The following is a 12,863-nucleotide window of genomic DNA, read 5'->3' as shown; positions in this document are numbered from 1 at the left end:
GTGCCAGATCTCACCACAGATGTGTACATGGCAGTGGACGTCAGTGACAGAGGCCAGGCTAGTGGCATGCAGGTGCACAGCTGGAGGGGCTGTTGGAAGGGGTCAGTCATGGGGAATCGACTTGCACCTTGCACTTGAGCAGCCACTGAGGCCTGGGCTCGCTGCAAGTGTGGATCTCAGGGTCTGGCAGGGGCAGTGCAGTGGAGGAAAACAAAACCAATGAAATCTACAGGGGGTCTGTGGCAGCTGTGCTGGCTGTTGGCTTCTTCAGTAGTGAAAGTTACTGAGGCTTTCTGCAGAGCAGCCGGCTGGGATCCATGGTAACTCCCACTGCATGGCTGATGCTGGTAGCCACTGCCCTTCTTCCTTGTTCTAGCCACCTTTATCCATCTCAGCTTTGCTGGTCTCTGGGTGAGATGAAAGCAATGCAGGTCCTTCATGCAGTGTCCCACAAGGCTGGGGAAGCTGCTCGCTCACCCCACTCCTCTTTTCCAAGAGAGGGGAACTCGTTCTAGCAGGGGATTTCCCTCTTGGCACTGAGCAGTGTTGGCCTGGAGGATGGGTTGATGCAGGCAAAATGAAGCTATTCTCTCTTCCCTGTTTATGGAATTATTCTCAGGGCTTTTTTTTCCCCCACTGTGTTGTTGAAGTTTCTTGGGTGGTTTCCTGAGCTCTCCCCAGAGCTGTTTTTGTCCGTGGATAGCTATCCGTTGATCTTTGTGAGCAGAGAGAGGCCGGGATCTCTTATTGCGCCATCTTGGTGACCCCCAGGACTTTGCTTTCTGAAATACAATATGCTACTCTGCCTGCCTTCCTCAGACCACTTTATGATGTGATGAGACCAAGCACTAGAGAGCACAAGCTTTGATTTCAGTGTCCCTCTTCTCTGACTTGACCTCCTCTTAGAAGTTGGGCAAATCACATACCTTCATTGGTTCCTAGGAGTTTTCTATAAAATAGATATAATACCTAATAGAAAGGTGCTGAAGCAGGTGAATTCTTGAGGGTTTTTTCTTTTTAAATTTTAGGATGAGGTTTTATATTAAACTCCTCCAATAGCCAAAATCTTTCACAGTTCCTTTCCAACTCCTCCATGGACTTTTACATATTCTATGCATTTTGTCTAACCAAAGTGGTAACTTAATAAAGACTGAGAAGGCAGCTACTGTAAAATATATTGGTGTGTTTTTAACACTGTGCTTTGTGTTGTATGACTGATTATTCAATTCAATTCAGGAGTTTTCAGGACAAACAGGAAGGGAAAGTTAATAACATTTGGGAAAATAATTTTAAACAGTGAAGCCAAAAGAATCTCTGCTCAACTCACGTCTATTCCACCTAAGTATAGATAAAGCTGAAGCATTAAGAGAAGCTTAGAGACAAAAGCAAAAATACCAGAAAACCCAGAGGTTTGGTGTCAAAGACAACACCATCTATGATAAGTACATGTCATTAATTGTAAAAGCAATTCTCTGAAAAGTTTTGCATATTTCTCAATTTATCTGTCATTATCTGCTTATGAATCCCTTTGCAACTTGTATTTTAAATTAAGAGTAGTTTGATATAATGAACAGTCTTTCAGAGGTTTGGTTAAGTTGTCATGGATTTCTCTGGAGTTCTAAAGTTTTCAAATATGTTTGTAGTCTATCAAGTTATACCAAGTTTATAAGGTATCCATCTGAAATGACATTTAAAAGTATGTCAACAGTAATCCTTTTTAAAACCATGTTTGCTATAGAAACATGGACAAAGCAGAACTTGTGATAAATGTGCTAAAGTTAATATAAGTTTTCCTACCCAACTTTAAACAAAGTTCTTTTTTTCTTTCCAGACAATGTCTCTCAACAGTAATCAAAAAATATGACTCCCACCTGAAATACCTATTGAAAACCCAGGTATTAACTTTTGTTACTTCTTTAATTAATTCAATAAGATTTTATTAATTTTCTACTCTTTTTTCTAAAGCTCTGCAAGTTTCTGGAGATACAAAAATGAATAAAGCAGGGGGTCTACACTTGAGTGACTTTCATTCTATCATGGCAAAACAGACAAGTAAACAGATGTGTGTAATAAAGTGTCATAGGTACTATGAAAGACCTATGTGTATACAGGACACACAAAATAGGGTCATCAATTTTCCTTCTTTGATCTGAGTGTTGAAAAATAACTAAGCCAGCCAGAGAAAGAGCATGGTAAGGAAAGTGGGAAGTAGGGATAACTTTAAGCATACAATAACATGAACAGAGCAGGTAGCAAACAGCCTGGTGTGATTAGGAAACTGTATGTACTTTGGAATGGCTAAAATTAGGGCTCAAGGTGAGAGCCTGGAAAAAGACCAGATGAAAGGGACAAGCAGGAACCAAGTTACTAGGGTCTTAAGGACATTTTAGGGACAATTTAATGATTTTCTAATTTATCAGCTGATGACATAGAGCCATTATGCAGGGCAGTAGAATGACAGATGGGTGACTGTAGGACATTTCATTAACCCAAAGAAATGAGGAGGGCATGAACAAAAGCTCTACTATAGGGTAGGACAGGAGGAGACAGATTCATAACAGGTGAAAATCTGTAATTTACATGATTTGGTGAAAAACTGTGAACAATGAAAGAACACAGTGTTTAGAATATCTCCAGATTCCTGGCTGCTGACTGACTGCATGGAGATGTCAATTAACTAAAACAGTGAAGACAGGAGAAGCTAGCTTGGCAGGGAACATAATGGATTCAGTCCAAGACTACTGAGATTTGGCCACCTATTGGGCATCCAAGTTGTAGTCACCATTAAGCAGATCATTTCTTATAGCTTGTTCTTCCAGGGAAGGATCAGTCTTCCACAGGTAAAACGTTGTATGATTACAGAAAATGAGGTAAGAGAATGTGTTGAAAACAAGACTCCTTTTTCCATTAAAAAAAAATAACTCTTGATATATATAAAAGGATACAGCTCTTAAGTAACTACTCCTAATATTAAAAAACAGTAAAGTGTTCTGAAAATAATAAATTATATTTCTCGATGTAGATACCAAACTCATACATGAATTCCACATAAATATGTAAAGATATGGTGATGACAAATACACAGCTCATATTCCTTCCCAAACAGTTATCCTCTCACTCTGATTCCATTTTTCTTTCTTGAGCCTGGCCTGAATCTGGAAGTTTAAAATGTGGAATGTGAAAAGAATTCACAATTAAATTAAGTTTCATAAAAGTGTCATAATTACTACTTCTTTGTCATAGTCATTCTTTCTAGCATAGAATTTGAAATTTACCAGGTACCCAGGGCACATTAAGACTTCATTCCTAGATCATTTATATCTCTTGACTAGACACAGATATACTTTTGATATAATGAAGGTTATCATAACTTACTTATGGATGAATTTTAATTATCTAAATGTCTCAGTACTGCTCATGTATCATAGATATCTTTTTACAAACACACCAATTGTTGAGAATCTGTAACAGTTCTTAATTTCCAAATATAGAAGTTTGATCATACCACTTACATATGAAGACTCCAATGTTTTCACTTTGAAAGAAACCAATTGTTCCAAAATGACTGAAAAGTTGGCAAAACATCAAAGAAATACTATCTTTATATTATCACTGGCAAATAGTTACTATCACCCACATCTGAATTATTTTATAAATAGGCCACAGTGTCTGCAACTTTCCACATGAACTCCCCCCAAAACAATGAGCTTTTTAAATGACATTCTTCCTATGAAGCATCAATAGCTAAATATCTAAGAAATGAGGACAGACTGTGATATTATCAATTCACAATTTTGTACTTTCTATTTGTTTGACAAGTGCATTAAGTAGCATTTCATCAGCCTTGAAAACAGTACCAATTTGAAGAATAATTTTTATATTTCTCAAACATGGATTATTACATGATTTGAAAAAAAGTAACAAGCAGGCTGAATAAATATGCCATGATATTACTGAATAATATGGATAACAGTAATCGTTATTAACATATTTTAGACTTATTTCAGATTGGGCATCCTAACTATTATGTTTGTTAAATGGCTGATTTTGTAAGTAATTTACATAAAGCTTTTTCTTTGGGCATTTTTTTCCTGTCTTCTACTCATAATTAATGAATGTCTTCTGTATTCATGCTATATTCTGAATTCATCTCTAACATTTAGGAGAAATTAAGAATAGAAGAAAGAGAAAGAATTTTCCCCTAAGGTATTACTTAATGTTTACTTAGTACAAATTACTGAACTATTTACTCACTGGAATCAACAGAAATCAAAATCAGAACCATGCTCTGAAATTGCTGATGATCTAGTTGGAAAGACAGAATATTCACATAATGCACATAGAGTGGTGTATGTACAGGACAAAGCAACGTAAAACCAGATTTCAATCTAGATGGAAGAATCAGCTTCTGATTCAAAGTTGCTTTTTCCTAGTAGCCTCTAGTGCATTGTTTCCAAAATTTTATTTAAATGCCAAGTAGGACCTTTAGAGACAGTTAGCAATGTCTACCACTGATGACAAACCTACACTAGGATCTAGTAACTGATGAACTAATTGTAAACCAGATGGATCTGGATTGAGAAAAATCTATTTATGCTTCCAAATGTAGTTTGGCTTCATGAAACATCTGCCTGGTGTGAAATGAGCTAAAAGCCTCCAAACCCTTTACCATCAAGCCCATGGCTCAGAGGATGTACCAACTAGATAATCAGAAAAATATAGCACCTCTATTATTCAGGTATAAGTAATTCAATGAGGAAGGCAGAATAATTCTTAACTCACACTTTCCTCTCCTCAAGACCAAAATCCAACAATATTTAGCCTCGAGAGAGAGACCAAAAATTCCATTTATAAGGAGAAAGAAAGGGGGCACATAGGGATCTGATAATATATATTTACTTTTTTAGAACTGAAGCTTTCTTAGTAACAAGCAGATCAATTGTTGGATTTTCAGAAGTTTTGATATCAAACATAATTTAATCAGAGTGGCAGTAAAGACAGAATTTAGGAGCAGAGATTCCAAAGTCAGGTAAACATATTTGCAAACCCTCTGCCGCTAGGGAAGCTTTTATTCAACCATCCTTGAGTTTATATTATTCATCACTAGAGTGAAGATAATAAAATAATGTGATGATTTTTTAAAATTAACTGAACAGTAGATGTAATGTGCTTAATATTATATAGTGGCTGGAAGATAAAAAATGTTCAAGAAAAGATAAGTACAAGTGTTATTTTATTGCTATTAGAGTTGTTATTTTTAACACTATTACTAAAGTATAGGATCTAGAAGAAAAATGTCACAAAACTGATTTGCGTTCACAACAGAATATAAGAGGTCGGAAAGGAGTAAAAAAATCATAAGAAGAAAACAGGGTGAAATGAATTGGTAACAAGGACCAGCTGAAAGGTCACAAAAGGAGAAGTCAAAGACATGAAGGAGAAAAACTCAGGTTACAAGGGAAATAAAACACCTTTGCAGAACTGGAACCTACCTTAGCAGAAATAAAGGGCAGATTGAAACACTGCCAGACATGAAGAAGAAGAAAACAAAGATCTTCAATAAGGAAGATAATCACTAACCAACATAATCTGCATTCCTAGTGAGATACAGAATTAAAGGTTTTTGTCAAAAGAATAACATGATCTGATGATTTAAGATTTGTGCAGTGAATTATATAATATACGAAGAACATACACACACACACACACATACCCATTAAAGAACTAAGCAGACTATCTTATTACACAATAAGTTTGGTACAAAATATTGCCAATATCATAGGATCTGCTTTTACACCACTTCATATCTCTTTTCTTCTACATAAGAGATATCCTTTGGTGAAAAGCCATGTTGTAGCTTTTCTTTGCCATTCCAGCACCAAACTATGCATCCATTATCAATACAGGCACCTCAAAGATATTTCAGATTCAGTTCCACACCACCACTATAAAGTAAATATGGCAATAAAATGAGTCACATGATTTTTTTGGTTTCCCAGTGCATATAAAAGTTATGTTTACACTATACTGTGTTCTATTAAGTGTGTAATAGCATTATGTCAAAAAAACTCCACAATGTACATACCTTAGTTAAAAAATAATTTATTGCTAAAAAAATGTCAACCATCATCTGAGCCTGAAGTGAGTTGTAATCTTTTTTGCTGATGGAGGAGCCTGCCTTGATGTTGACGGCTGCTGACTGATCAGGGTCGTGGTTGCTGAAGGTTGGAGTGGCAGTGGCAGTTTCGTAAGACAACAATGAAGTCTGCCACATTAATTGATTCTTCCTTTCATGAACAATTTCTCTGTGGCATGCAATGCTGTTTGACAGCATTTTACCCACAGTAGAACTTCTTTCAAAATTGGAGTCAATTCCTCTCAAACCCTACCACTGCTTTATCAACTAAGTTTATTTAATATTCTAAATCCTTCATTGTCATTTCAACAATCTGCACAACATCTTCACCAGGAGTAGATTCCATCTCAAGAAACCACTTTCTTGGCTCATCCATAAGAAGCAACTCCTCATCTGTTCAGGTTTTATCATGAGATTGTAGCAATTTAATCCCACCTTCAGGCTCCACTTCTAGTGCTCTGGCTGTTTCCACCACATCTGCCGTTACTTCTTCCACTTAAGTCTTGAACTCCTCAAAGTCATCCACGAGGGTTGGAATCAACTTCTTGATTCCAACTCCTATGAATGTTGGAATCCTATGAATGTTGATATTTTGACCTTTTCTTTTGAGTCACAAATGTTCCTAAGGGCATCTAGAATGGTGAATTCTTTCCTGAATGTTTTCAATTGATCTTGCCCAGATCCATCAAAGGAATCACTATCTATGGCAACTATAGCTTACAGAACGCATTTCTTAAATAATAAGACTTAAAAGTCAAAATTACTCCTTGATCCATGGGCTGCAGAATGGATGTTGTATAAGCAGATATGTAAATGACATTAATCTCACTGTACATCTTCATCAGAGCTCTTGACCATATGCATAATATCAATATTTTGAAAGGAATCTCTTTTTCTGAGCAGTAGGTCTCAACGGTGGGCTTAAAATATTCAGTAAACCATGTTGTAAATAGATATACTGTCATCCAAGCTTTTTTGTGCCACTTATAGAGCACAGGCAGAGTAGATTTTGCATAATTCCTAAGGGCCCTAGGATGTTCAGCATGGTAAATGAGCACTGGGTTCAACTTAAAGTCACCAACTGCATTAGCCCCAAACGAGAGTCAGCCTGTCCTCTGAAGCTTTGAAACCAGGCATTGACTTCTCCTCTTTAGCCATGAAAGTCCTATGTGGCTTCTTTTTCCAAGAGAAGGCTGTTTTGTCTACATACATTGAAAATCTGTTGTTTAGTGTAGCTACCTTCATTAATTACCTTAACTAGATCTTCTGGATACCTTGCTGCAGCTTCTACATCAGCAATGCTGCTTCATCTTATACCTTTATGCTATAGAGACAACTTCTTTCCTTAAACCTCATGAACCAAGCTCTGCTAGCTTCAAACTCTTCTTCTGAAACTTCCTCACCTCTCTTAGCTTTCTTAGAATTGAAGAGTTAGGGCCTTGCTCTGGATTAAGCTTTGGCTTAAGGGAATGCTGTGGCTGGTTTGATCTTCTATCCAGACCACTGCAACTTTCTTCATGTCAGCTGTAAGGCTGTTTCGATATCTTATCATCCCTATGTTCACTGGAGTAGCACTTTTAATTTCCTTCAAGCACTTTTCCTTTGCATTTACAACTTGGCTAACTGGTGCAAGAGACCTAGCTTCTGGCGTGTCTCCGCTTTCGACATGCTTAATGTCAAATGATATCCTCACTAAGCGTAATCATTTCTAGCTTTTGATTTAAGGTGGGAGATATGCAACTCTCCCTTTCACGTGAACACTTAGAGGCTATTATAAGGTTATTAATTGGCGTAATTTCAAAAGTATTGTGTCTCAGGGAAGAGGGTGGCCCAAGGAGAGGGAGACAGATAGGGGAACAGCCAGTAAGCAGAGCAGGCAAAACAGTATGTATAGATTAAGTTTGCCATCTTATATGGGTGAGGTTCATGGTGCCCCAAAACAATTACAATAGTAACATCAAAGATTACTGATCACAGGGCTTCCCTGGTGGCGCAGTGATTGAGAGTCCGCCTGCCGATGCAGGGGACACGGGTTCGTGCCCCAGTCCGGGAAGATCCCACATGCCGCGGAGCGGCTGAGCCCTTGAGCCATGGCCGCTGAGCCTGCCCATCCGGAGCCTGTGCTCCGCCACAGGAGAGGCCACAACAGTGAGAGGCCCGCATACCACAAAAAAAAAAAAAAAAAAGATTACTGATCACAGGTCACCATAACAAATACAACAATGAAAAGTTTGAAATATTGCAAGAATTACCAAAATGTGACACAGGGACATGAAGTGAGCAAATACTGTTGGAAAAATGGCACCAATAGACTTGCTCAATGCAGGGTTGCCACAAACTTTTCATTTGTAAAAAAATGCAATATCTGCAAAGTGCAATAAAGTGAAACATAATAAAATGAGGTATGCCTGTTTAAGGTTTAGGTTTCCTTTTTAATGTACCTACATGGAATCAAACTATATGTACTTTTTGTGCCCCGTATTTTTCACTCAATATCGTTTTTGTGATCTATCTACATTATTCTATATATGCTTTTGAATTATTTTCATTACTGTACATTACTCAATTAGATTAGCAAACTTCAACTTATCTATTCTACTGTTGATGTACATTCAAGCTAATCTCAGGGGGTTTTCTAGGGTACATAACTAGGGCCATAGACTTACGAGGTAATACCAAACATTTAATTTGGTCATACCCATTTCACAATATATAAGAGTTCCCGTTGCTTTATTTTCTCACCAATGTATGGTATAGTCCAACTTTTAAAAATTTTGCCTACATGAGGTATATGTAATGAGATATTATTTCAGTTTTATTTTGCTGACTACTAATACCTTCATAATTCTTTACTCTTTTTAAACATAACATCAAACTGTATACTTTCTATCTTACTTTCATTATGATGTCATATTTATTAAATCAACTTTCTTGAAGTTTAATTTATATATATAAAATAAAATACACTCATGTAAACTGTATACTTTGACTAGTTTTGAAAATGTATATACCTATATAACAACCATGAAAAACAAGATATAAAACATTTCCGTTACCAAAAAAGTGCCCCATTACTTACCTGAAGTAAAAACCCTGCCATCCTAGACATCATGGAACTAAAGATTTACTTTCTCTCAATATGTATTTCTTTTATCTGACCTCCAGTAGAATTTTACTAGAAGTGACAAGTGGTAAGAGCAGAATCCTTGCCTTCTTGCTAAACTTAGAAAGTAAGTCTTTCACCACTGAGTATGATGTTATTTGGAAGTTACATGGTTATGGCATGAAGTCAGTTGATCCTTGCTAGGTTGAAGAAGTTTCCTTCTACTCCTAATTAGCTAAGAGTTTATACCATAACTGGGTGATGAATTTTATCAAATGCTTTTTCTGTATCTATACAGATGGACATATGATTTTTTTCATTTATTCTTCTCAAATTTTAAAAATATCCTTGCATTACTGGCATAAACCACACTTTGTAACAATTTAGAACCCTTTCTACATATTTCTGGCTTCAATTAGCTAATATTTTGTTAAGGATATTTGCATCTGTATTTATGAGAGACATCAGTCTATACTTTTCTTATAATGTTGTGGCTTGATTTTAACATTGGAGTAATGCTGGCTTTATAAAATAAGTTGAGAAATATACCCTCTGACTCTGTATTCTGAAATAATCTGAGTAGATTTGGTTTTATTTCTTCCTTAAATATTTGATAAAAATCACCAACGAAACCATCTGTTTGGAGTTCTCCTTATAAGAAAGATTTTATTATAATTTCAATTTCTTTGACATAGAATTATTCAAATTTTAAAGCCATAAATTTGCCTCTAAATTTTAGTGGCATCCCACAAATTCTGATATGTTGGCCATCATCTCTTTAAGTATCTCTCTGCCCCATTCTTATCTTTCCAGAACTCCAAATGCATGTATGACTGACAGGTATTAGATGGTATGTTCTGGTTTTTATTCCCACTCTTTTTCCCCTTTGGTTTTGGTTAGGATCATTTCTCTTGACATATCTTCAATTTCACTGATACTTTCCTTAGCTGTGTTCAATCTACTGATGAGTTCATTGAAAGAATTCCCCATCTCTAATACCAAATATATTTTTATATTTCTATGGTTTCCCATTTGACTCTTGTAGTTTCCATATCTCTGCTGAAATTCCCCACGTGTTCATGCATGTCGTCCACATTTTCCACTAGATCCTGTAATATGCTAGTCATAGTTACTAAAAGTCCTTGTCTGATTGTTCTAACGTCTGGGTTATATATTCTGTTATGCTTTTATTATGTAAAGTTGATAAATCTAGTCAAGATTTGAGCTTTGTGTTTTGTTGTTGCTATCATTATCGTCAGGGCACATCAGGCTTCAAACTCCTCCAGTGATTAGTTACTATTACCTGTACTTATATAGGGGGCCTGCATTACTAGCAACTTTTTCTCTGTTCCTGCTTCACCCTCAGCTTTCAACAGTCCCTGATTGCCTATGCCGCAGAGAAGATCTCTCGCAATACTTTTTTGTCTCTCCCCTAGCAGTGCTTTGCTCTTGTCTATTATTCAAAATAGACTCAAGATTGGAACTTTCTTAGCATTTCTGCCTCAAGAATGGAACTTTCTGGCAGCCAAACTGTCCCTTATATCTGCACTTAGTCTTGTACAGGAGAGAGTTTTCTGCCCCTCCTCCGTGGTTTCTGACTGCTGATTGGTATCCATGTAGGATCCTGGACTCAAGACAGGTCTCCTGCCCCTACCCCAGGAGCAAAAGGTTTCTGCTTCTACCATTCTCTCATCAGCAAAGGATCTTAACCCACGTCCTACCTCTCCCCCAGAAAGGTTTTGCTTTTGCTCCCCTGCTCAAAAAGCAAGAGATTTTTGCCTGGGGTCAGGGTCACAGAGGATTTCTATCTCTTCTAGTATCATCATTTTTTCTAGTATCATAAACCAGCAACTTAGAGCTTTTGCTTCTTATGAGAGAAAGATCTACAGAATGAGATCTTTCATACCTCTCTCCCAGAAAGCTGATCACCTCCTACATACTGCACCTCTTTTGAAATAAACTCCATTTTGAAATCCTCCATTGGAATGACTGTGATTCTGGAATTGATAGAGCTGATGTGTTTTGAAAAGCCAACATTATTAATGATACAGATAAAATACATTAAAATATTATGGAGTGAAAGAGGTAGTTTAAAGATAAATTAGTGTCCCCTTGATTGCAATAAGTTGTAAGATGTCAATCTTTTCATCTACAGCAAAATCTGGATATTATTGACGATGTTAAAAATATATGCATTGTTCTGGGATGTGTGGAGACCAAACAAATTACAGATGCTGTAAATGAACTAAATCTTATTCTTCAGAGAAAAGCAGAGGTAAATACAGTCATTTATTACACAGTAATTATTTTAGACCTAAGTTCAATAATTAATTAAGGAGAATGAAAGACTTTTGACTAACTAGCATATATGTGGTGTGTGAGTGTGTGTGGGTACATGTACATTTCAATCATTTGCGGGTAATGGAAACTTAATTCTATTATACCAAAAGGATTTAGTTAAATTAAAAGGAAATTTCTTATACCTTTGAAGTGTAACTACAATATAACCTTCAAGTGAGACTGAAATCAACTCTACAATCCTACCTAGATGAATATGCTTATATAATAATATTCACAGGCAAGCGTTTGTATAGTCTATTAATGGCTCTCATGCACACCAGAGTATGCAGATGTAAGCACCCATGCTTGCATGGACAAGCACATATGCAGGAAAGAAGAGATCAGTTCACGTGGTATTCTTTGCTGAATCTTCAAGGCACACTGCTTCTATGATCTCACATTCTGTGATGATTTCCTGGTTTTTCAGTTTAAAAAATGAGCACTATGTGATTGGTTTTTTAAATCTCAGAAATATGATGTAGATTACGTGTGATTATTGCCCAAGAAAAAGATTAGGACATCTGGTTACAACAAATCATTCAATCTTGTTATTAGTTTAGCACGTGATAAAGCCAAAAGATATGATGCTGCTGATAATAACAACTAATACTTGATAGTGCATTGCAATAAGAGTTTCATTTACGTATTACTTAATTTCACTTCATTTTTATTTCATTTCAATTCATCCTCACAGCAATACCTTGAAGTTGGTATTTTAAAGTTCATTTTAGAATTAAAATCTGATGCTTAGAGTGCTTGTGTACAGAGGATTAATAAGTGGCAAAACAGAGATTTGAATCCAGGCCTCTATACACACTCCAGTACATATGAAACTTCATGAGAGAGTGATTGCATTCATTCATTATCTGGATGGATAGGAACAGCAGAGATTATATTACCTTGAATGTGCCAGCCTTGAAATTTCAAAAAGATATATTTAGAAAGTAGACAATTATACTAATATATATAAATCGCCATGCTTATTTTTTCAAATAGATGACTGATAAAAATCAGTAATTTCTTAATGTTGGACTTCCTATGTCTTATAATTAGAATTGTGGGTTTTTGCGATTAGACATAATAATGAATATAGAAATTTAAATACCTTATTTGCATTACATGAACAGTGATAGTGATAACTAAGGAGCAAAAGAGTTATACCACCAAAAGATTTTCCAACACTTGAAGTTAAGCCAGGATACCAAGGTAGTGAGAATTAACTTTCAACAAGGCATTCGTTTCTCTTAGATTATCACATTCTGGAGATATTACAAATACCTAGAG

The 12,863-nt window shown here is 36.2% G+C and overlaps 1 protein-coding gene across 7 annotated transcripts in view; it reads left to right on the top strand.

The window, feature by feature from the left end:
• PIK3C2G (phosphatidylinositol-4-phosphate 3-kinase catalytic subunit type 2 gamma) overlaps positions 1 to 12,863 on the top strand; it is a 360,629-nt gene that overhangs the window by 69,720 nt on the left and 278,046 nt on the right. For all 7 annotated transcript variants that reach the window (XM_060166784.1, XM_060166785.1, XM_060166781.1 and 4 more), the window contains 2 exons: positions 1,832 to 1,895; positions 11,395 to 11,514. In XM_060166784.1, coding sequence (XP_060022767.1) covers positions 1,832 to 1,895; positions 11,395 to 11,514 — 184 coding nt within the window. The remainder of the gene's footprint in view (positions 1 to 1,831; positions 1,896 to 11,394; positions 11,515 to 12,863) is intronic.

Source organism: Lagenorhynchus albirostris, chromosome 11, assembly GCF_949774975.1.
Source record: "Lagenorhynchus albirostris chromosome 11, mLagAlb1.1, whole genome shotgun sequence".
NCBI lineage: Eukaryota > Metazoa > Chordata > Mammalia > Artiodactyla > Delphinidae > Lagenorhynchus > Lagenorhynchus albirostris.
Note: the sequence above shows the minus strand (reverse complement) of the source record. Positions and strands in the feature narration are given on the sequence as shown.